The following is a 26,598-nucleotide window of genomic DNA, read 5'->3' on the forward strand; positions in this document are numbered from 1 at the left end:
AGGAATTACGAAGGGAGTTCAAGGGGTTTTTTTTCACAGCACTTTAACTTTACAAAAGCTGTACAAGAAACTCAAACATGTAATTATTTGCAATATTTTTTGTGCTGTGTTATCTGACTCTTCGTTTTACTATATGGGCAAAAGAATTTGATTGTCTGCTTTCGCACGCATATGAATTGGACCTTTCTCTAAAATTTAGTGCTTTCTTCACCTGCATCTGTGTGTAGATGTTGCATGTGTGTGTGGGTGTGTGAATTGGGGGCTGTAGGTACACAGCAGGCAAAGGCTATGTCAACACATAAAGTCTATAGGGAAGTGTGCTAAAGTCTCACTTTAGCATTCATCATCCAGTTTTTTTTATAGTGCATTCATAAAGTTGTGATTTTTTGTTTAACAGGCTTGAATTTAATTAATTTAGTTAATTCTTATCTGAATTTGTGTTGATGTATTTGACCTTACTTACCACACACATCTTTCTGTATTACAACCAGCAACTCCATCCTAATCTCAGTCTGTGTTGAGAACTATGTAGGTGTGGATGCAAGGATTTCTTTCCTAATATTCAAAACAAGCTGTAAAATTTAACACACTGCTGCTATAAATTTAGAGAGGATGACCCCTCTGGGACTAAAATGCAATAAAACCCAGCTTTACAGAATCCGATCTAACTCCTGTAGCCACTCTGTCCACATTTTGTTCCCTGCTTGCACACTTCTTTGCAACTTCCCAAACTCAGCACTTCACTTTGTGTTCACTGCGTGGATTTTAACACTTCGTAGCCTTAAAAAACAGGTCAGAGTGTTGAAATACTTTATGAAAGAGAGGTTGTTTTTTCATTTGTTCCTGTGCACATTTATATGCACATCAAGCTGCCTGCTTCTGTAAGAAAGCAAACAGAGCCAGGACTATGGCACATCATATCTCTGTGATGGAGGAGCTAAAGTCTCCAAGCTGTCAGCCCATCTTCTTCCAGCACAATCTCTACCTGATGTATGATGCAATATTCATACTCTGATCCTACAAAATGAGTTGAAGGAGATGTTACATAAAATTCAACATTTTACTTTTAACACATTGTACTAAAGATAAATATGATTCTTTTTTCATTGTTATTCCATTATGCACTATGGGTGTTTAGTGTGATGGGTTAAATTACCGTTACTATAGATATGATTGTTTTTGAATTACTGAATTGCTGTGTGTCATAGAATGTGTCAAGAATAGGCGTTAGCGTCCTTTACTTGCAGAAAAAGGAACAATTACTGAATCTTCCGGAATGCACTGGGCAGGGTACACCCTCAGCACATTGCCACTTCGACCCCATTCACAACCATACTGGTTTTGGGATCCTGTGCAATTAGAGATTTTCACAGATATATCCTCATGCTGACAAAGGGTTACAGCATAGAAAACAAAATAATAAATTGATGTGAAACAGTGTAACTCTGAGTAAAACTCCCCAATTTGAATAAATGTTTCAAAAATGTGTTAATTAGAGAGTTTTTTATTTCCAACATTTTTATTGTCTTGTTCCTCTGGCAAGTAAAAATCACACCTGACTGTAGAAACATTACCATCACCAGCTATTTATTAATGTGCCCATCTCCGAGTTTGTGAGTGTCCTCCCCACAGAAACAACACCATGATTTTATTCTACAAGCTCTTATTATGACCTAAAGTTTTATTAACAATAACTTGAGAAAGCTCTTTCTCAAAGATAGATGGGTAGTGTGCGTACATCCATCCATCCATCCATCCATCCATCCATCCATCCATCCATCCATCCACCTTCTCTCGCTTTATTTGGGGCTGGGTTGCGGGGGCAGCAGCCTAAGCAGAGAAGCCCAGACCTCCCTCTCCCCAGCTAACTCCTCTAGCTTATCTGGGGAAACACCAAGGCGTTCCCAGGCCAGCCGAGAGATATAATCTCTCCAGCGTGTCCTGGGTCTGCCCCGGGGCCTCCTCCTGGTGGGACATGCCGGAACATCTCACCTAGGAGGCGCCCAGGAGGCATCCTTGTCAGATGCCCGAACCACCTCAGCTGGCTCCTTTCGATGTGGAGGAGCAGCGGCTCTACTCTTAGCCCCTCCCGGATGGTTGAACTTCTCACCCTACCTCTAAGGGAGAGGCCAGCCACCCTTCGGAGGAAGCTCATTTTCGCCGCTGTGCGTACATCTATATAAAATCATATTTTGATCTTGGAAATATGATATCAACCCAGATACTAACTCTAGATGGTTGGAGTTGTTTTTGACCAGGTTATGTCAATGCTTCAATGCAACTACCAGTCAAAAGTTTTTGAACACCCCAATTTTTCCAGTTTTTTATTGAAAATTATGCTGTGTAATGTCTCATTGCACTCTGAAATGAAAGCACAGTACAAATAAGCAATTAGAGTTAAAAAAGAAATCGTGGAATCAATTTATAGACCAAAATGTATTCTAAACCTTTGACTCATCAAAGTAGACACCTTTGGCAGCTTATAACAGCTGAACACATCCATCTCATTCTTTCTAAAATAGAAATCAAATATTCTTCAGAAAGTTCTTCCCATATCTGTTGCAGAAGTTCCAATAAATGTGTGGACGTTGTAGGTTGCTTTGCTTTCACTTTTCTGTCCAGTTCATCCCAAACCAGCTCGATGGGGTTTAAATCTGGAGACTATGTTGTGGGTCATTATCTTGCTGTAGGATGAACCCCTGACCAACTAGGCGCACACCAGAAGGTACTGCATGGTGCTGCAGAATGCTGTGGTAGCTGTTTTGGTTCAGGGTGCCTCTAACTCTGTACAAGTCACCGACCCTGGATCTAGCAAAACAGCCCCAGACCATCACACTTCCTCCTCAATGTTTGACAGTTGATGGCACACACTGTGGAACCATCCTTTCACCTTCTTGATGGCACACAAAGATCCTACGTGATGAACCGAAGATTTCAAACTTTGATTGATGAGCCCATAATACCTTCTTCTAGTGTTCACTAGTCCAATTGTGGTTTTTCATGGCCAAGGCAAGCCTCTGTCTTATTCTGACGTCTTAGCGATGGCTTTCTTGCTGCAACTATATATATAAAACCTCAAGAACAAATCTTTGGGATATTATATTTGTTTTTTTGTTTCATATGAAAACTGACTTCAGTCAGTCACTCATGCTTTTTGGACATGTTTCAAACTTTTTTTTTTCGGGTTATAAGGCGCACTGTCGATGAATAGGTGTGTTTTCATACATAAGGCACACGGGATTATAAGGCTCATTAAGCAAAACAAAACAGTCAGATAAGTCAAACTTCACTCAGCTCATTCTTCTTGCTTCCTCCACTTCTGTAACATTGATTCATTACTGCTGAATTCTCTCACAGCTGCTCTATTCCCATGTTGTTGCAGTATATTAATGACTAACCTCGTATTGTGGATGGATTTTCTCAGTTGTTCTCCTGACTGAAGTTTGGTCCATTTACAGCATCCTGCTATGCGATTGCATTTGTCTCTAACTATCGGGAACCCTCATGTTAACTTTTAGCGAGTGCAAAAAAGTTAGTGTTCATCCTCCAGCTTCACTGTGTTTATGTTATGCTAACATAGCTGTGTAGCTAGCGATCATGTAGCACATCATTATATACCAGCTAGCCCAACTTCAGTAACCCTACAAACGTCACTGCTGTTTAGTTTTCTGTCTTCATTTATGTTGGAAGTGATCTTCAGAAATCTCTCAGTCAGAACATGCTATATCGTGTTTAGGTGGAAACTAGCGAGCTAACTTCCTGCTAACTTCTAACTCTGTTAAATTTAATAAATTCTGTTTTCATCGATGCCTGAATGTTAAACTTAATTGTTACACCTGGTAAAGCAGCAACGCTGATCATTTTATTAAAGATGAAAGAATTTAGACAGTTTCTAACTCTCAGTGATGCCGCAGTGTTTGTTTGACTTTGGGACCTGAAGACTTTTTATAGCAGATAACCACCTTAAAAATATTCTGCAGTGGAACAAAAACAAAAGAAAACCATGAATCAACCTGATCCTGCTGAAGTGAAGCAGAGCGAAGTTACAGAGGTTTAATTAGAGACACAGTTAAGCATTTTGCAATTTTGCATAATCTGAAAAAGTTTACATTTCTTTTGTATTGAACAGCAAAAATGAGGCCTCTTTTGTTGGAAGTCAGTGAAATTTAAAATGAAAATAAAAGTAAGAGGGCATTCATGACGATGTTTATGTGAAGCGAAATGTGAAGTGTAGTTTGGATCTTCTTTTGCTGCTGGTTCAGTCAAATTTGGTTGGAGAGAGACAAAACTGCAGTTTCAGAACACAAAGCGCGACGCATCAGAATCTGTGAGCTGTTGGCTTTCAGCCCCAACGGCGTGTACGTGCAGTCGGGTGAGAAAGCCGACATCTCACTGATTCTGATGCGTCGACGGGTCCGCCCTTTTTGTTTAGATCCTTGTGCAGAATCAGTGTCAAAATTTTGTGAGGTTTAACCTGAGATTCTGGCGTTTCAGGAAAAAATAATTTATATTTAAAAATCGATTCAGGATTTTAATGAATCGATATCGCGTTATTCAAGCTAGAATCGATTTTAATTGGAAAATCGATAATCAAAACCCACCCCTAAGCAAACCAGAATTCATACATAAGGCGCATCAGATTATAAGGTACATTGTTGATTTTTGAGAAAATTAAAGGATTTTAAGTGCGCCTTATACTCTGAAAAATATGGTACTATGTGTTGTGCCCTTAAACTCACAAAATGACAAACTAGGTTTTGGTGTTTTAACCAAAAACTGCCAGATGAATAAAACATCGTACTCAGTACTGGAACTCTTTAACAGTCTTTCTCACTTCGTGCTAGAATTACTCCATATTACTGCAAGAACTTGTTTGACTGTATCCGACTCAAGGGTTTAGGTCTCTTCCCTTAATTTTTCATCCATCAAACCGAGGCCTTGAGTTTTAGGTTTCCTGAAAAATGCTCCACTTGTCTGATATATCAAAGTTCTATTAAAAACATCTCAGTGTGCTGGTTAATCTAAAGTTTAATGTATTACTTTTTATAATCATTAAAATAGTGTTTTAAGAGTTCGTTTTAGCTGCTCAGTGTGCAGTTTTTCTGTCTTGACTGCTCATACTGTTTGTCTTTTTGTCCTTTTCACATTGCTTTTTGTCCTTCTCGTTGCAACATTGGCTAGTGACCACCTCTGACCTTCTAGCTAATAGCTGTATGAGATAATGCCAGAGTGACGCACAGTTGCCCTGTAAAACTCTGCATCATTTATTATTTTGTGATAGAATCATTTTTTAACCTTTAGATTGTGCATGATGGCTTTCAACTGTAGTGTTGTGTCACAATGAAATATTATAGCAGTTGGAAGGTGATAATGGAGATGTCAGCACTACCTTATCTGTTTGCTGTACAATGCAGATAATACGCTTTGCTCGCTAGACTGGCTGGTAGAATATCTCCATATCTAAGCAAAGTAGAAAATATTATGACTTACTGTTACATTAGGATGTCAAAGAGCAAGTAGTACGCCAGGGATGTGCAGAGAATTTTTAAGGGGAAAATGACAAACAGGCACTGGTAATGTCATGTTTGGGAGTACAGAGCACAGCACTGCATATTAAAAAATATAGACACAAATTATGTAAATTAAGAAAAACCTTCATTAATTTGCTGCAGATACTCAACAGAGGCAAAAAAGCAACACTATCAAGGATTTTGTCTTTTTTTTTTTCCTTTTTTTTTTTAGTGGCCGGTAGTTACCAGGGAGTCATTGACTGGTTTCCAGGGCTGCGTGACTGAGGCTTTAGCAGCTTCATAGTGAATGCCAGCAACCTTCAACAACCTTTGCAACTGGCCAGGAGGAAGTCATTGTTGTGGTTATTTAATGTCCTTAAAGAAACAAACATTATCCATGATTCCATGACAGATCTGAGGATGTGAGGGCAAATACTGTGTCTTCCACCTCCAAGTAACATCACCTGCCTTTATGTCTTTTGCACACCAGTTCCAGCTACTAGATGTGACAGATTGAAGCAAAGTAGTATTAGAAACTAAAACAGTCTTATAGATAATCAACTTTAGCTCCTACACTCATTTTCGCCTAGTGAACAGTGATTGCCACACAGTTGCCAACTGGTTCTACGCCTGTGTATTCGTGGTCTTAGTTTAATTTATTAGGATATTATCATTAGCTGTAAGAATGCATATTCATACTGAGGTCTTATAAAAACTTTACATTGTGACAATACACAATAGCAACCGAGAAACAGCTCAACTGGAACACCAACAGACAAGAGAAGCAATACCTCCATCCTACAATATAAACTAGGTATAATGGGTATAATACTTCATTTAAAAGTATTATATATTATATATAGTATTATACTATGTTGAGTAAGCTTTCTGAAAACTAACATTGATTCATGTCATTCATTTATTTAATTAATTAATTACTATAAAATCTATCTATTATCTATTCTATTAAAAGCTTGGCAAAATGATTTTGTTTTCATATTTTTGTAAATATGATTTTACTGGTTAATAGTCTCTACTATCTGCTGTCACAGTAAATTCCATTTCTTCATAGCGTGATGACCTTAAAGAAAAAAAGAATAGTAATATATATTAAATATATTTATGTGTTTAAATTAGTGCTGTCAGCGTTAATCTCGTTAAAATGGCGTTAACACCGTAACCACATTAACGCAGCAGCACTAGTTTAAATAAATTAAAAAAAACATTAATCACTTCAGTTTTTACAGCAAAACATTGAGAATAATTTTATTATGTAGCGATATTTTTTTTACCGTTAACTCAGTTTCCCTGGGTTTGTGTTATGAATAAATCTTATTTTTTGGTACCAGTACTGGTTTTATTGTGTTGTATTCATCCGTGACGCAGGAAAGACGGGTGGACTTCCTGGTGGAGCTTGCAAGAGAGTTGGCTCACTCTCATGTAGCTGGGAAAAGGGCAAGAAAAGAACAGTTGCTTTGGACACAACCCTCCACACCTAGTCCTGGAAAAAGAGCCACGTGTCAGGTCAAACTCAAATGCAAGAACAATCATGCCACTGTGCGATGTGTTCACTGCAACAGATACACATGTGGTAAATGCAGACTACAGATACCATGGCAGTGCCAGGATTGTGAGTGATTGCTGAAAATGTTGAAATGTACTCACTCACTTTTTATTATTATTTGTAAAAATGTGTACAAATGGTTGGGGTTTTTGTACTGTTTTTATCAATAAAGGACATACACCCATGTGTGTTGATTTCTCCCTAAGAAGACAAACTGAAACACAAGTTTCCTTGTGGCTCAGGAAACTAAACACTCCAAGTTGGTGACTTTTGGAGATTTATTTTCCTGGATGATTGAGAATGCATCAAGACGAACACAAAAGGAAGTTCACCGCTTTTAGCAGCCCCCCCCCAGACAAACAAAGAGGCAGTTGGCAGTTAGAAATCAGCAATCGTTCACACACCCCCACTCCCCTCCAGAATTCTCAGGTAACAACCTAATTTACATATGAATTGATGACTAGCCAATTTAGCTTCCACTTGGCTGAAGCTAAAGCCTAGCTAAAAGGTAGAAAAGCCAAATGGCTGCTCTCTGGGACTCTAGAAAAGGACGGTCCGTGAAAATGTTGGCGAACATAAACCGGCCCATGGCACAAAAAAGGTTGGGGGCTGCTGCTATATAGCACTGTTACTGTGTCTATTGAAATAAAAATAAATAATAAAGTATGAAGAACATATTTAATCTTTTAACAAATGCATGAAAATATTGAAAAATCTGTGATTTATGATTATTTTAATTTGCGTACTTCTTCTAACTCAATAGAATTTCATGCATTAAGAGACGTAGCTGGCCCTGTCTAACAATTGTATGGTAAGATTCCCAGGAGCTTGAGGCAATAGCAGCACTACTAACTGTGTTTACACGTCCGTTACAGTAGATGCTACAAGTAAATGAACACACAGTGTCAAAAAATCTTCAGTAGTAATTATTGTGTCTTCATTGCACTAAGGGATTGTGTAATCAACTGTTGAGTGCTAGTGTATACACTAATCAGGCATAATATTATGGCATCGGTTAGTAGGAACATATTAAAGTATATCCCTAATATGCATTCCTAAGATACAATATGAGGTAAAAAACAACAAAAGTTAAAAGAAAGTCTCCAATAAAATAAATATTAAAGACTCACCACGTATTACCAGCAGTTAGTGTATATGTCTCTTCACACCTGAGAGTGTATCTGAGTTCTACAGGTGTTTGCACTGTCAGCATTGTATATCCGGTTGTTAAAAGTGATCTGCGTTTTGTTGTTGCTTCCATTGTTTTTCCACAAAAATATGCATTATGAGATGAACATTACCATCTGCTGGAGGGCAGAAGAGAAGAAGAATCAGATTAAGACATTATTCTCCAAACAGACTTTTCAGTAGAAAATTTCCAAGCCAGACTTTGTGCTAAGCTGGAGTGGATAGTGTCAGACTTGCACTAAAGACTGTAACATTGAAAGATATTAACATGAATTAAATAAGCTGAGGGAACGGGGATTATGATTTAAATGACAAATGGACTTGATGTAAGGTTTTATGACTCAAAGAAAGAACTTGATAACTTCTTATGTGTTATAGTTGCTTGTTTGACATTTGTTTCAATGTTGTTCTTTCTTCTCAGCACTGTGCACAGAAGAGTGTGCCCATGGACGATGTGTCTCTCCTGATACTTGCCAATGTGAGCCAGGATGGGGAGGACTGGACTGCTCCAGTGGTGAGTACTCAGCAGACAAACAGACAGTAAATGGAAACATTACTACAAAGCATTGCATTACAAGCGTAATGTAGCATAATGTAGCTTTGAATAACAGTAACAACAGTAACAACAGTAACAACAGTAACAACAGTACCGCAGTCGATAAAAATAAAATTGGCCTCATCCTTTTCTATTTTTGTCTACTTTTCTAACCTGTTTGGTTTTGTAATATTTGAACATAACAGTTCATAGCATTTCTTAGTATAACTTACCATTACATGGCTTTGCATAACATAACACAACATTGTATAACTGTAGAACATTTAGAGACAAACTATCCGAATTTCAGGAGCAGGACCACTCCTCCAAACACGCGCCCTCCTGTTCTCATCTATATGACCCCCAGTTCTCAGTTACTTCACTTTTCACTGACAGAATTTGTAATCCTGATGTGTAAATAACTAGTGGTGACACAGAACGTTAATAGCAAAATGATCAAACACTTCATGAAGACCAACCAGTCATGTTTTTTAATGTTAATGATTTTATTTATATTTATATCTGTATGTTAAAGCAGAAGCTGCTGTAGCACAAGCTTCCATTGCTAGTTGTATTTGTTGATTTGCTGAACAGCATAAAAACATGTGAAAGGAGTGTTTTTTCTGGTATACGGACCAATATAATTTCTGAGCAGTAGCTCGGAAATTAGTAACATAATTTAAAACATCTTATAAAAACAGGTGATGTGTATTAAAACCTTTTAAATATATATATTCCATTATACCAGGAAAACATATATTTAAAAAAAATCATTGCTTCTAACAATTTTGAAACCTTTAAAAACATTAGATTTTGATCTGTGGCTATTACTTGTTTTCCTGCAATAATCCAGCCTAAAACATGAGCAGCATTTAACTATTAGTGACACAGCATAAAATTACAGATTGGCAATGTGTTTAAAGGGACAGCTGGCATTAACCTTATGTCACGAGAGGGCAGAGGTCAATCCCTGTTGATTGTGCAAATCAATACATTTTGTTTCGTTTACCTTTAGCTTCATACAAATGCAATATGTAGGAAAATAGAAACACATGCAACATGAATGCAAATACATAACACTGAAATAAGACAAAAAGCTCAAATTCACAAGCTGCTGTCCCGTGCATTTAGCCAGAGGTAAAGAGTGAAGTGGACATTGTTGACAGGTGTGTCTAATATACGATGCTGGGCTGCATGTTCAGCTGTGCTGGGATTTTTGTCTTTACGCGCTCATTATGGAGAGAAAAACTTTTTATCCATGTCTGGCTGACAAAGTTTAACCATTACATGAGACACAAACAGCTAAAATATGCTTTGGCTTTGAAAAAGCTACTCAGAGCTCATCAGTAAAAAAGCATGTAAATGTAATGTGTCAGAGGCATTGTCTGTTTCCATGACAACAAATGGAGGCCTGTTCCATAATGCAATGCAGACAGAAGAGCTCACAAAGAAACCTCATCGTTGGCGTCAGTGTTTTATGGACTTTGCCTAACTTCCAACAACCTTGTGGAGCGAGAGAAGTGAGGTTACTTAAAGCCTTATAATCACAGGCCGTTTCCTGTAGGTGACTGAAATCCTTCTGTCAGCTGTATCATGCACAGCAGAACAGAGAGACAAAAACACCTTTTTTAATCTAGAAGTTATACCAGAGATATGATAAGAGAGCCACATTGCATCAAGGAATTCTGAATTTAAACCATTAAGCTCAATGGTCAAGCTCAAGAAAGACCCTAAGGCGAGCTGGCCTTAGGGTCTTTCTTTTGGTCCCCAAACATGAGAATCATCTTCATACCCTCAGAATTATGGAATCTCTCTGGGATTCCTCTGAGAAGATAGAAGGAACCAAAATCACAGAAGAACTCTGTAAAGTCCTTCAAGATGCTGGAACATCCTAAAGTTGAACCAAAAGTTTATTTTAAAAATGTGCAAACACAGAAAAAGAGCAAGATGCGGACAGCCAGGCTCCAATTTCATTCTCAAACTTCTTGCAAAGCTAACATTTCAACCCTCTGTCTTTCCTGTCTGTACAGTAACATTGCAGGCATTTTCACATTTTCAGACATTATGGAAAGAAATGGTTTTAAAACATTTTTACAACAAATTTTACACATTATGAGATTATGAGCAAAGTCTAGACATACATGTAGAATAATTGTCATGGTCCTGGGTCTGATAATTATTAATATTGTGCAATATTGTGGCACCCTGCTTTCCATGTTCATTTATTTCCTGTTTTACTTTGACAGTCCCGCGTCCTGTGTTACTGTATTCTGTTTTGACAGGGAGGAACTGTCTCATGTGGGTGATCAGCTGTGTTCACTCCTGTTCCTTATTTCCTCGTTACCCTCCTGTGTATTTAGTCCTCTGTCTTCCTCCTTCTGTTGTTGGTTCATCTGTGTTTCTTCCCTTGTGTTTCCAATTTTCAGGTTTCTAGTTTCATACAATATTTAGTTTTCCCAGTATAGGTTTCGTTAGCTTCATCCTAGTCATTCTGTGCTTTTTGTTTGTACTTTGATTCAGCCAAATAAAAGGCTCGCTTTCTGTTCATCACCTCACTCTGCCTCCATCGTCTGCTTTTGGGTCTACCTTCTCCTCACTCCACGCCGTCTGCCTCTGCAAAAATAAAAGTAAAAGCCCTTTTGCACTAGTACCTACTCGGTTCGGGTCGAGTCTGCTCGACTTGGTTTTTAGGGTTTTCCATTAGGTGGTAGTACCTGGTACCAAGTACTGTGTTAGTACTTTCTCTGCTGGGGTTCCAAGCAATCTGAGTTGATCCAAAAATGTGACGTCAACAGGCTGCATCGTGCTGATTGGTTGACTTGACAAAAGTCAACACTGCCATTTTTGAAACCCGACGACGAGGGAAATGGCTGCACCAAAACCCACAGCATGGTCCAGCTATTAGGTGCAGACTCGTACCATGGTGGGGGTGTTTGTATATTGCCTCCATGTCCTGTTTCTTCACAGAACTTTCGGCCGTGTTGCTGTCACGACTCCGGGCACATTGAGGTGGTACGCCATTGTAATGGAAAACAACAGAAACTGAGTCAATTCAAGTCAAGTCACGAGGCAGAAGTCTTCTGGTGTTTACTATTTTAGCCTTCATGTATCTTTTGCATAGTTCTTAACAAAGGCTATGAGTAAACGAATGCAACTGTGTCACATCTGGAAAATAATTCTCGCTACACAGAAGTAATCTCTGTTGATTGAAATGATATACTTCTGAAACTGCCTACGCAGCAGTTTGCTTCTCATGTGCCTGATTCTATAAAGAATCTTTATCATCTTAAATTTCTTCTTTGCAGCATTTTCTTTCTTTTTATCTGATCCTTTTTGCACATGATAATCTTTGTCATTATAATCACAATCCCTGCATTACATGATAATTTTCATCAGACTTTTTCCTTATCTGTCGTTAATTTCTTCTCTTTTAACTGCTTCTGAAGCTTCTCCCAGAGTCCCCTGTTCTGTCTTTGCTTTCTCTCGTCCTGCTCCTTCTCTCACTGCTTCAGCCCTGCTTTGTCTGAGCTGTTTATGCTGCCTGGCAGAACAACAAAGTTCTTCACCTGGACAGGGCTCTAGAAAGGGAAGGTGGCTGAGGCTCACACATTGCTACATAAACTAATCTGATTAGCTGCAGAGGAAGACTTAACACAGGCTTTCTTTTTCATTGTTCAGTGTTTTTAGTCACTTGAAGTTTGACTTACTTGTTAGTCACAACTTGTGTTCGACAAACATAAGACGCATTTTCTGACACAACAAACATGTACATCACAGTCACATGGAAAGTATGTCTGCATACAATATTATATTTAGTATATTTAGTAGTTCAGAGCAAAACGTGTGTAATAAATAGATTTTGACAAGAGAAATATTTTCAACATGAAATGCTATAAAACCCTGTAAGTCAAAGTTTTTGCAAAGAAAGCGCCCCCTCTTGGTGACACTAGGCCATTGCATGAAACGTGTTCATGATGGAAAGTACCTCGACTTAGAAGCAGGAAAGGGAACTGCCAGTAACTAACTGGCACCTGGCTGGGGACAGCAAGTCTAAGCATGTGTTTCAGTAAAAGCAGCTGTTGATCAAAATTACTTTAAAATGAGAAAGAGGGGGTTACAGTATAGCTCACCCATTTAAAGAAGCATGTTCAGATTACACACAGAGCAACATTATTTTATTTAATTTACATCACGTTTTCTGGTTGCTGTACTCACAAACAAAACTGTATAACACTGACGGTCTTTAGGACCTTTGGGTTAAAAAAATGGGTTATACAGTGTTCAGATCATTCTGCTTACAGGGATTACCTACATACACTGAGCCCTTTATTTAAAATGTTGCTCACTTGACCACAATATATCTGACATAATACAAGGAAAATACATTCTCTTTTAAATTTAAAGCAAATGAATCTCATTTTATTTAACAAACTGAAGGTTGAAGTGATATTCAAGGTCACAAAGTAGATTTTGTTTATCTGCCTCTGTTATATGAGTTCTCGTGACCGAATCATTGTTCAGCACTTTCCCAGTGAATCGGTTTGTAACATATGAAGTGAAATTGTGTCAATTCTACTGATTTGGATTAGATTAAGTGAAGTGGCTGGGTGATATTTAAGCCTTTAAATTCATTCATGTTGCTGGTGCATCATACAGGACACTGCTGAGCCATTCTGTATTAGAAAGTAATATGATTTGAAACAGCGTAGGACAAAAGTGACCACAGGATTCTTTTCTTTGTGCAAATTGTGTAAAAGCATGTAGAAAACAAACACATTGCTCATTAGGACGAGCTCGACATCCCCATAGGAGAGACGCTTCTGTCTCACGGTGCAGCATCTTTACAGCAAATTACATCCTTCCACAGGTAATGAGAAAATGACAAATTGTACGACGAGGATGTGTGGAGGCAGAATTTTCACGCTGAGCTGTTTTAATCTAACACGGGAGAAAAATGTACTCCCCGATGTTCAGATTCACCTGTCGTACAGCCACGTTATCCACAAAGCAAGGTGTGATGCTGCTCTGTGCAGAGCTTTGCTTTAACACTAAAATATACAAGAGGGAGGAAAAGGAGATGCATAGATGAGTGCAGGAACAAAGAGACAGGTCGAGAGATGTTACAGACAGCCAAACTTCCAGAGAGAACCAGACACATTAAATTGAGTTTGACTTTCCCTGTGTTTACTTCCACTCCCTTCCTTAAACAAGGACACAAGTGGGCCATCAATTCTTCATCCTCCCTTTCCTTTAGCTTAAGTGGTAGCAGATTTACCTAACCCATGTCTTGGCTTGGCCTCAGTCCCTTGGCTCTTGCGCAGCAATAAAAACAGTAAACAAAGGGGAATCTGGAGTACATCGAATAAGAAACGGGGGCTAAAGGGGCTGTGAGGCTCATTAGGTGCCAATAACCTCCTCATCACCCAAACAGCACATGTTAATAGCTAGGGGTTTATGCTGAACTGGGCAGCACCAGGGAGGGCAGTGTGAGAGTATGCAAACCTGGGGAGTGGAACCAAGTGGTTAAAATGAAACTGATATTTAGATGCAGTCGTTTCATTTCTACTTTAAACATGCAGTCGGCACAATTTTCTTTTTCCTCAGACTTATTTGAGTGTTTGAGAGATGTGCTCAGCAGAAGCTGAAAAATAGCTTCTACTTTTAGGTTCTGTTTTTATTGTTTTAACCCTTTAAAACTTTTTAAACTGTCAAAAGTTATTTTCTCTGAAACAAACCGTCTGCCACTTTCAGCTAAATCAAATTTTGTGTACAATTATAATTGGACACTTTTGCCAAATGCTCGGTTTTCCTTTTTAAATTTTGCCATCTTTAAATAATACAGACTTTGATTTAGTTCAGTTTTATTTGGCTTGACGGGCGGTGTCCTGCAGGTTTTAGATCTCACCCTGGGTCAGCACACCTGAATCACATGATTAGTTCGTTACCAGGCCTCTGGAGAACTTCAAGACATGTTGAGGAGCTAATTTAGCCATTTAAATCAGCTGTGTTGGATCAAGGACACGTCTAAAACCTGCAGGACACCGGCCCTCGAGGCCTGGAGTTGCTCACCCCTGATTTATACAGTACCAAATCACTGAGCATCACATACGGTGACACCAGCAATGTAGGAAATCACACATCCTTAGTAATCGCACATTTTACAGCACAGCATAAATACATTGATACATCTATCGGAAACGTTACTGGAATAACTTTTGTAATTGGTTTTGCTTCAATGAGATTTTACTCAATGAGTCCCAGTTTATCATCCTTTTCAGAAACCTCAGATCAGAGCAAACTTGTAGATGCTGTGTCCATTTAATACGGTGCCTCACCAAACCACGAAAAGTACATGCAGGCAGAAGTCGCAGTAAGTTTCAGTCTGCAGTCAGAACAGAGGGAGATAATTTATTTCAGGCCAACGTGAAAATAATCACGGGAAAACGTTTAAACTGACATAACTAACAAAATTACAGGTAAATACATATTACCTGCCTAACGTAATAATTTCTGGTAATTAAGGACCCTGTAATGTACTTCATACTTGCTCACTAGTAACTTCTTGGCTGTTATACTGAGTTGACAGTGCCCTGCTGGCACTGCAGCTTCTGCTTTGCCTCTGGACAGTGTGACATCGAGTTGACCCACTTACTGTTGTTTTCTTGTCAAATCTGTACATCACTTTTAAAAATAGCAAATAGGGAACCTGTTAATCCTGTTGTGTGTGATGTGTTTTACCTAACGAGTTTTTGCTTTACTTCTGGTGTCTCGCCCTCGTTTTTCACCAAGAAATATTCCTGTAAAAGGACAAATTGGTCTGGTGAGGTTTGCTGAGATGACATGTGGCTCTCAGTGGCCAGCGTGGTCACATCTCACCTCACTACTGTGCCCAGACATGCTAGACATAAAACCCAGACACACACACACACACACACACACACACACACACACAGTGAAAGAAAAGCTGGGGTAGACAATCTCACACTCAATCATATAACTGCCCACAGTGATACATTGTCTCTTTGCGGGCCAAGTCTCTGTAAGAACCAAGTTTCGCACAATTCTTCCTGCTGGCTTCCGTGTTTGAGAGAGCTTATCAAGGTGTGCAACATCGTAATGCAGCCTGCACTTTCCCACAGCTGCTGCTCTCCATTTTCACTCTTTTGTTTGCCTCTTGTGTGCCTTTCTTCTTATCTCCCGGTGCCACTCTTCAGCTCAGCTGCACAAAATCCATACGGATTCACTGCAGTGCAACTCTGCCTCAGCTTCTGGTTTTGATTTCTGCTCGCCTCTGTTTGTTCCCAGCCAGTCAGCAACTCTCTACAAGCCTTTTTGCCACAGATTATTTATGTTCATGCTTTTTAAGTTTTTGGTTCTGTTTTCTGTGTTTTCTGAATCAGGTTCAGGTTATGCTATTTTACTTTTAGTTAGAGGTTTACAATATCCATCTTTTACTGTAAATGCAGGCATTTGCAACATTGTATACATATGTGTATATATATACATATATCACATTGTTTTACACTTTTGTACAGTGAGTGCAGTGCAGCCTCGCTGACAAACCTTTCCAGCAATCAGTGTTTAGTGTTCACACCATGTGTTAGTATTAAAAATCTAACACTTTGTTCTTACTTCTGAAAAATATTTTGAAAGGCCTTGAATGATTAGTGATTCATTCATTCATGCTATGTAAGCTCCCCTGTCAGCAGCCGGCACACTGCTGAAAGCTGCAGGCTTTGAGCTGTTAAAAAGTAAACCGCGGTGGTATAGTTTCTAAAGGCCAGAGACAATATCCTGTTGTTAATATAATGCTGGATACAAATCTTACTAAGCTGGACTAAAATGTTGTCTTAAATAATCCTCCTTGTTAATTTTCTCATTTCTGTTCCCTGTAAAGTTGGTTTTGTTAGAATAACAAATTTGCATTATCTAGATGCTTTGGCCCATTTCTCAGTCCCATAATCCAGTGCAGCTGCAGACTGGCAGGTTAATGTCCAAGAACACCTTTTCACCTCAGACATTAGTAGATGGTCTCATGAAAAATTCAGCCATGCTTGAAAAAGAATTAGCTTCGAAGAACATTGAAGTGTTTGTGTCTTTTCACTTAAGACATGCTGCAATTAATCTTTCCCTTTAACACAGATGCTACGTAGAGTTTGGGAGAAACAATTAACGTGCACTAAAAAAGTAATGTTGAAAGACATAAATATTAGAAGGGTGATAACTGAACTAGTAGATATCATAAAACTGAGGCGACTACTAATAAATCCAGGGCAGAAATATGGGCATTTTACACTTAAATATTACAGTGTTGGCATATTCGAGGTGCATTTTACAGATGAGATTTTGGATATTAATTTATATCGCTCCATAAATAAGGAAATACTGTCATCAATCTCAACATCTTCCACAAAAAGTAGGAGCCCAAGCACTCGTTGCTTTCATGAAATGTGTGCAAAGATTGTAATTGTGTTCTAACAGCTGTGCATATATCAGGAGAGGAAAGGAAACACCACCACATTTCAGTTGGGTTGAGACCTGGACTTTGACTGGGTCATGGTGTCTTGATTTTTCTGTTGTGGATTTGATGGTGTTCTTGGGATCATTGTCCTATTGCATAACTAGGAGTGTGATTGCTATTCGTGCTGTTGGTATTACTGCATCTGCACCTTCTTGTTCAGTGATAGATTTCTTACCAGTTTTGGGTTTGAACAAGTGAATTCAAGTCAGCTTAACTGTTGGAGCAAATCCAAGATCTGCCTTTTGTTCTGCATCAGAGAGACATAGTATGTCCTTGGCTTTCTTCTCAGAAAACATCGACAAGGTTAATTTTTAACAACGGTTTACACAACACCTCCTGGTGTATAACTCAGTACAAAAATACCAATTTCAGTTTTGGTTTTATTTCAGTCACTTTATCCTTGATCTGCTTCAAACGTCGTTATCCCACATACACATATAGTAGGCTGTGTTATGGACATCACAGCTGTTGTCCACAGCTACGGAGGTAAAGTCTTATCTGCTTTGTCTTTCAGCTGAAGGTACAGATTTCAAGTTTCCTTGATTCGTCTTGTTACGTTTCACTGAGACACACCTTCTCATGTTTTTTCTTTATTTTTACTACCTTCTACATTATAGGTACAAACAGAAGACATCAAATATATGAAACAAGATAAATGGAATTACGTAGCAAAGAGAAAACTGATGTTTTATATTTTAGATTCCTCAAAGTAGCCGCCCTTTGCTTTGCTGACAGTGCTGCAAACTGAGTTCCAGTAGCAGACACATCTGCATCAACTGTTCAGAGCAAGCTGTGTGAATCAGACCTTTATGGTCAAATAGCTGTGAGGCGTGAGCAGCACGGTGGTGCAGTGATTAGCACTTATGCCTCACAACAAGAAGGTCGTGAGTTTGATTCCACTACCTGGCTGGGGTTTTTCTGAGTTTGCATGTTCTCCCCCACAGTCCAAAGACATGCAGTTAGTGGGGTTAGGTTAATTGGTCATTCTAAATTGCCCATAGGTGTGAATCTTAGTGTGAGCGCGAACGGTTGCCTGTCTCTATGCGACAGACTGCCGACCTGCCCAGGGTGTACGCGGTCTCTATGATAGCTGGGATAAGACATGTTTTGAGTTATTTCACACTTCTTTGTTTACTTCATAATTCCATATGTGCTCATTCGTAGTTGTGATGCCTTCACTGAGAATCTACAATGTAAATAGTCACGAAAACAAAGGAAAACCATTAAATGAGAAGGTGTGTCCAAACTTTTGACTGGTACAATTTTTTCCACAAGTCTGAAAGAAGACATGCCATGGAAGCAAAATTAGCCAGTAAATGAAAATAACAAAGTATTTGCATTTATTGTCTTCCCTTTGTAACGTATTTGCCTTCAAACCCGCAGTGAGAACCTTTCTACTTTTATGATCTCAGTATCCTTCTATTGCATGATGCTTTTTTGTTTGTTTCTTTCTGTCTCTTTGTTTTAATCTATGCCCACTGAATTGTGAATGCCACACACTTCCCCAGCATCATGTATACGAGTCTGTCAGCTTCGCTCTGTCTGGCAGTAGATGATTCTGAACTCCCACTGCTCTTCATTAGCATAAAGTTCATTAGGCTGCTAATAACTGTTGCCCATGTTGGAGGAGGTGATACTGTGAGGTCAGCAGCCATTAGCCAGTGGGTCTTCTGGGTTTTGTCCTGCTTTGAACTTCATTCAGGAGAAAACTGGCCTTTTATAATAAAGCGTATCAGCAAGTCATTAAGTGCAGCTTTGCAGGGATGATTTGATGAGTTCCTATGGAAAGGCATGGAGGAACTGTATGAAAAACTGTGGTTAGGAAGGGAGAGAGAGGATCATACATATTTAGAATATCAAACAAGTGTTAGCATAATGTATGTGTGTCTTAAAAATATGGTTGTTAATTTCATATAAATGTCCAGTGTCAAAGACTCATCACATCTCATTCAGTAACTGGATCATTTCTAACTTAAACAGTAAGGTATTTCCTCTGATGTCAAAACATAAACTACTACTTTAGATTTATTGTGTTACAGGCTGTAGAAACACAACGTCTGTTCTTTGCAGTAACCTGTGCTCTCTCCTACAAGTTTTCCTTTGTGTTTTTCCCTCGCTGTGCCTCGTGCTGTCTGTCTTGGTCAAAGACATTTGGTCTGACTTTATACTTGCTGTTTTATTGTGATGGTTAGCTTGTGTTCTCACCTTTATTCTTCCTCCTTCCTCATTAGTGCCTGTTAATGGATTTTGTAGTTAAATTTAATTTTATTTGGTGTTTACATGCTAGATTATAACTTGATTACCTTTGCAACATTTTACTCCATCCATGTCTCTTTTGTTGTTGTTAAGTGAAATTGTTGAGCAGTAGTTTTTAATATGGGGGTCCCAGTGCAGTCATGCTGATCGATATAGTCCATAGGTCCAAAAACTGAGAAAGTTCTGCTGTTCGTGTCATTTTCTGACCATATTCATGCAGTTAGGTTTATTTTGAATGACTGAAAGTCACCTTTTGATTGTTCAGAAGAAAAATGTGCAAATTGTCAACTTTGTTACATTATATATAATATTATCAGGTGATATAAGTTCAAATGAAGTAACAATTTACTCGTATACCACACGGGAGTCTTCACTTCTTTTGTGTGTGTTGTAAATAATCTGGTTATGCATGCATTGCGCAGACTCTAGGACACACTGTTGTCCTTGTTGCACGAGTGTGTGTAGCTACACCTCCTCTTCATGATCCTGGACTTCATTTAGTTGGAAGTGATAATGCACGCAGTCTAAAGGGACACTGGTTGTCCTGCTCAACAGGAACACAGCTTTAAACACAAATCCACACAATGCTGACAAATGAACTTGCCCCACTGCCAACTCCAATTAATAGCTTCAGCTGCATCAGCATGCCCCTTGTGTTTGGTCAAAATTAATTTACCAACAAACTTTTTAATCAAATTTCACCACAAACCCCGAGGGGCGATCGGCTCTGTGCATTCACTGTTTGGTGCTGCAGTGTTAGTCTCTTGCAGTGGGGAGCAGTGATTCAGCTCGAAGCAATGAAGCATGGCTTTTTTCCACGCTTGTTGCAAGTGTAAGAAAAATGATCCTTCAGCATTTCCTGTTAAATTACAGGGAACAACACAATCAAAGCCACAGTCCCCTAAAAAGCACAGTTTTCAAATGTCACTGAAAGCTTTTTGTGTGTGTTAAATACTGATATTCAGGAGACATTAACAGGCCCCTGGAAACTCGGGCTCTCTCTGTGCTCATAGTGTTTGAATATCAAAGCACTGCACTCATGGTAACTTTCAGTAGTTGGTCATATATGTCTGCAGTATTTATACAATTTGAAAGAGGTTTTGAATAAATGACCACAATTGCACTTAAGCATCTCCAGAGGTCTTATCTTAATTTTTTTATAATAATTCAGAAAGGAGTCTAAAGTTCATTTTGCACTTTAAAGATAATGGTCTGCGATCTCGCTGTGCTCTAAAGGAAAGCAGAATTTAAAATAAGACCATTTTTGTCAAGGCTATTTCCCCAAACAGACAAAACTGAGCTCAATTTAACATCAAAATGAAACCTTTTTTACTTCTTAAATTCAGCAGACGCTGAGAAACAGCCTTCCTTTCACCTCATCTTTTTTCCAATTTAAGATCTTTAATGGTTTTTTCCATTCTCATCATATTTATCTTTTTTCTTGAGATAACAGGGAGATTATAAATGAACCTACACAATATCAGAAATTTGTCTCAGTGATGAAATTCAAGTGTCAACTATTCTTTCTGTTCTCAGAGTTTTCTTTCCTTGAAGATCTAAGTCAAAGTATAAATTGGAACACCAGTTTGAATTTTATTCCTATTTATTTTAAATAAACAAAATTGATTCTTTTAAATGGATCATGGAAAGGATTTTGTGCATTGTGAGCTTTTTGTTTCATTAATCGTCAAATACTTTCCCGTCTTGAAGCATACTCAGTCATGCAGGTAAGGAAATCCCAGAAAGCTGCCTGTGCACATCTGAATGTTGGCTGTTCAGCCTTTACACTGAAATCGCAGAATCAACTTTGTGGGGAAAACACTTTCTCACGTAAATACTTTACACAAGGTTCTTCTTTCAGTTGGTTCCTTTAGGGTAGGGGTGTCCCACTACAGTCCTCGAGAGCTACTGTCCTGCAGCTTTTAGATGCGTCCCTACTCCAATTGTCATGATCCGGAGTCTGTGACTCCGTGTTTATGTTATTCTTATTCTGTGGTCATTTTGGGGTTCTTGTACGTTCACGTTTCATGTTCCTATGTTCTGTGTTCTCCAGCTTGTGTGAAGTTTGTGTGTTGTGTCATTGCGTGTATGTGTTTCCTGTTTTATTGTGAAGGTCTCTGTCTGATGTCAGTGTGTTCTGTTTACGTTCCCCCTGCCTCGTCAGCTGTGATGTCTTCCAGGTGTGTTCCCCTCCTGCTTCCCATCCCCTGATTCCTGGCGTGTGTATTTATAGTGTGTGTCACCTCGTCCTCGTGGCTTCTTCGTCTGTGTTGTTTCCCCTCGGTCTCCCTGCGTCTCCCCGTGTGTATTTCCTCCCTGCATCTTCGTTTCTGGTTTGTTTTGTTAGTTTTACCCAGTTTAGATTCTAGTTTTATGTTCCCAGTGCCATTGTTGTTTGTATTTCCTTTTGTTTAATAAATACTCACCTGCACCTGAGCTGCCGCATTTTGGGTCCTAATATATTCCACACGTCTGCCACACCGGACGTGACACCAATAAAGCTGAATTTTTCTCCCTCCTCGCGCTCACAGACACATAACGTGTATGGCAGTCCATTCTCCCTGCAGCACGGACTACACTGCCCATGATGCTACATTCTTTAGAGCTATGCCTGTAGCATTCTGCCTATTAGCTTAGCACAACAACAACAAAAAGGCGCTCTCTCACCCAGGAAACACACAGTTGCAGAGAGAGCGCGCATCACCCTGTAACCATGGCAACCGTAACGCTGCCGCCTGGAACAACAGAACGTAGCTGTCAAACAAAACCCAAACAGTCCTGACCCGCGACAAAATGAAACAGGAAAGTACCGCAGTGTAATCCATTTATTTCAACAAAGTAACTGTATTCTAAATACCACATTTTTAAACTGTAACTGTAACAGAATACAGTTACTCATATTTTGTATTTTAAATACGTACCGCCGGTACATGTATTCCGTTACTCCCCAACACTGACGGTAGCTCTCGAGGACTGGAGTTGGACACCCCTGCTTTAGGGATTGCCACAGTGGATCACCTGTCTCCACGCCACACCAGCCCTTTGCATACCCTCCTTCACTACATCCATGAATGTTCTCTGTGGTCTTCCATTTTCCTCCTACTTTGCAGTTCCATAATCAGTATCCTTTGTCCAATTTAGCCACTATTCCACATCTACACATATCAAAACTATCTAGGCTCTCTAACGTTGTCTTCAAACCACTCAACTTGAGCTGGCCCTCTGATATCATTTCTAATTCTTGGGCCTATGTCTTTATGTCAGTGCCAACTTCTACAAATCATACATTACAGAGGTCGCACCACCATCTTGTAAACCTTCCCTTTGACTCTTGCTGCTATCATTCAGTGATAAATTCCCTTTCGCACTGTCTCCACTTGCTTTAACTCACCAGCACTCTCTTCTTTAACTCTCTTGTATTGTTGTTTTGGATGATTGACCACACATATTTAAATTAAGGTGACTTTATTACCGCTGTTGCACTTCTCTCCCTCTAATTCACTTTCATTCGTCTTCTCTCCAAAACATAAATCCACCTCTTCCTGCTCTTATTGCAGATCACAGTGTTGACTGCAAACATCATAGTCAAAGGAGACTACTGTCTGACCCCATCTGTCAGTCTGTCCATCAGCACTGAAAACAAGAAGGAGCTCAGAGAAGATCCCTGATGGAACCCCATCTCCACCTTGAACCTCTCTGTCTTCATACACATCCTTTACCAGCCTCACGTGCTTCTCTGCTACTCTCAACCTCCTCATGCAGTACCACAGTTGCTCACTTGACATGCTATCATATGCTTTTCTGACCATCTCTATACTTCTCCATCAAAACGGACATCAATGCTTCTACTCTTATCAACTTTCAATCTTTGGAACAGGCTCAGGGAGAGGCAGCCATCTGCTACCACCATTAAGGGTTGATGGGAGGAAGACAAGATAAAGACACACTGTGGAGGAGAGCCTGGGATTAATAATAATAATAACTGGTGAATAAATGCAGAGTGGTGTATAAACACATAGTGAGTGAAAAACATAAAACAACATAAAAATTAATCAGTGCATCAAGGAAAGTCCGCAGTAGCCTATTGCAGCGTAATTATGGGAGAAATTGACTCAGTTTCTATAGCGCCAAATCACAACAACAGTCCCCCAGATGTACATTATATTGTAACATAAAGACCATGCAAAAATACAGTGAAAACAAAAACCCAATTTTTTTGCTCTATGAACATGCACTTTGGTTACAGTGGGAATTAAAAATTCAGTTTCAGTAGGAAGATCAAATAAATTCAAATTCAAATTTTATTTGTCACGTACACAGTCATACACAGTACGATATGTAGTGAAATGCTTGGACAACTGCTCGTGACCTAAAGAAAACAAAAAAGGAAAAGGCTATGAATAAGATAGGAAATAAATATGAAAAATTAAAAAGGGTAAATTTAACTAGGAAGGAATAAAATATAAATTAAGGTTAAAAATGAAATAACTGTACAACACAAATTAGAATGAAGGGTAAATTTAACTGGGAAGAATAAGATAAAGATAAATATATAAATTAAAGTTGAAAATAAAATAACTGTACAACAAAATACACAATACACAATATAGAACTATATAAGAATGTATGAAGAAATCTAAATCTAAATAAATATATACACAATAACAGCAGCTGTACAAGTATTAACCGGAAATGAAGAATATAGTGACCAGTGTTGTGCAAAACCAAAGTCCAGAAAGTCCAGTGTGTGTAAGAACCATATGTGTGGGTCAGTACTGTGTGGTGGTGTGATTGAGAGACCGTATCGCCTGCGGGAAGAAGCTCCTCCTCAGTCTCTCTGTGTTGGTCTTCAGGGAGCGGAATCGCTTTCCTGACCTCAACAGAGAGAACAGTCTGTTGTTGGGATGGCTGAGGTCCTTCACCATCTTCCTGGCCTTGGTCCAGCACCGCCTGCTGTAGATTGAGTGCAGGTCAGGGAGCTCGGAACGGATGGTGCGCTCAGCTGACCGCACAACCCTCTGTAGAGCTCGTCTGTCCTGCATGGTGCTGTTCCCGAACCAGGTTAAGATGTTTCCCGCCAGGATGCTCTCTATGGTGCACGAGTAAAAGTTCCTGAGCACCTTGGAGGGCAGTTGGAAGTCTCTCAAGCGTCTGAGGTGGTAGAGACGCTGTCGGGCCTTTTTCACCACGGTGTTGATGTGACAGGACCATGACAAGTCCTGCGTGATGTGAACTCCGAGGTATTTGAAGCTGTCCACTCTCTCCACTGGGCACTCGTTGATGACGGGGGTCTGGTAGTTCCTCTCCTGCTTAGTGCTGAAGTCCACTATCAGCTCCTTTGTCTTACTGACGTTTAGAAGGAGGTTGTTCCTCTGGCACCAGTTCTCCAGATTCCTAATCTCCTTCAGGTAGGCCGTCTCGTTGTTATCAGAGATCAGGCCCACCACGACGGTGTCGTCAGCAAACTTGATGATGGTGGTGGAGCTGGTAGTGGCCACACAGTCATATGTGTACAAAGAGTACAGCAGGGGGCTCAGAACACACCCCTGGGGTCTCCAGTGCTGAGAGTGGTGGAGGCTGAGACATGTCCGCCCATCCTTACTGCCTGTGGTCTGCCAGTTAGGAAGTTGGAGACCCACTGACACATAGATGAGCTGAGTCCCAGATGCTCCAGCTTGGTGGTGAGTGTGGAGGGAATTATGGTGTTAAATGCAGAGCTGTAGTCTATGAAGAGCATTTTAACATAATTCCCCCTTCTAGTGTCCAAGTGAGTGAGTGATGTGTGGAGGAGATGAGAGATGGCATCGTCTGTGGAACGATTTGGACGGTAAGCGAACTGTAGTGGGTCCAGTGTGTCTGGTAGTGAAGAAATGATGAAGTCTCTGACCAGGCGTTCAAAGCACTTCATCACTACTGAGGTGAGGGCTACAGGGCGATAGTCATTGAGAGAAGCAGGGTGGGGTTTCTTCGGGACAGGAACAATGATGGACTCTTTGAAGCATGTGGGGATCACCGACTGAGATAAAGAGATGTTGAATATCTCAGTGAACACAGGAGCTAGCTGGTATGCGCAGTCTCTTAGGATACGACCTGGGATGCCGTCTGGTCCTGCTGCTTTCCTGGTGTTCACTCTCTTGAAGGCTCTCCTTACTTCATGCTCGGAGATGACGAGCACGTTTCCGGTGCTGGCAGTATCTTCCTGTCTGCAGCCGTTAGCGCCGCTAACACTAGCATTGTTGGAGACCTTAGCTGCAGCCTCGAAGCGAGCATAGAAAGTGTTCAGCTCGTCTGCCAGAGTCACGGCCGCGTTCGTCATACCGGTTGTTGGTGCTTTATAGTCCGTTATTGTCCTTAGTCCCCGCCACAGGCTCCTAGAGTCACTCTGTTGGAGTTGTGACTCTAGTTTCCTCCCGTAGCGCTGCTTCGCCTCTTTCACCGGCCTCCGCACGTTATATGACGCGGCTTTGTACGGGTCCATGTCCCCCGTCATGAGTCCCGTGTTATAGGCAGCGGTGCGGGATCTCAGAGCGTCGCGGATGGTTTTATCCACCCACGGCTTCTGGTTGGGAAACGTTGTGATAGTCTTTGTCTCCACGGTATCATCCGCTAGTTTCCCGATGAATCCCACAACCGCTTCCGTAAACACGTTGACATCATCGTCGGAGCTGTTTCTGAACATGCCCCAGTCTGCGTCATCGAGTGCGTCCTGTAACGCGGCCACCGATTGATCCGTCCAGCGCGCGACCTTCCTCTGAACTGGAACTTCCTGTTTCAGCCTTTGTTTGTATTTTGGCATGAGGAAGATGGCGGCGTGATCAGATTTGCCAAACGGGGGGCGGGATTGTGCCTTGTAGCCGTCCTTGACCGTAGTGTAGCAGTGGTCCAGTGTCCTTTCACCCCTGGTGGGGCAGGTGATGTGTTGATAAAAGTTCGGCGCTGCGCGTTTGAGGTTGGCGCTATTAAAGTCCCCCGTCACAATAAGCGCAGCGTCCCGGTGTTGTGTCTGGTGCTGTGTGAGTGCCTC

The 26,598-nt window shown here is 40.2% G+C and overlaps 1 protein-coding gene across 1 annotated transcript in view; it reads left to right on the plus strand.

Moving 5' to 3' along the window:
• The window catches only part of LOC146719295 (multiple epidermal growth factor-like domains protein 10), a 206,963-nt gene that overhangs the window by 31,007 nt on the left and 149,358 nt on the right, over window positions 1-26,598 (plus strand). The window contains exon 5 of the mRNA XM_085463041.1: window positions 8,684-8,776. Within this exon, the coding sequence (XP_085319167.1) occupies window positions 8,684-8,776 (93 nt within the window). The remainder of the gene's footprint in view (window positions 1-8,683; window positions 8,777-26,598) is intronic.

The sequence above is a fragment of the Copadichromis virginalis genome, linkage group LG1 (genome assembly GCF_057382275.1).
Source record: "Copadichromis virginalis isolate Kocher_CV1m ecotype Utaka linkage group LG1, C_Virginalis_male_GT1.1, whole genome shotgun sequence".
Lineage (NCBI taxonomy): Eukaryota > Metazoa > Chordata > Actinopteri > Cichliformes > Cichlidae > Copadichromis > Copadichromis virginalis.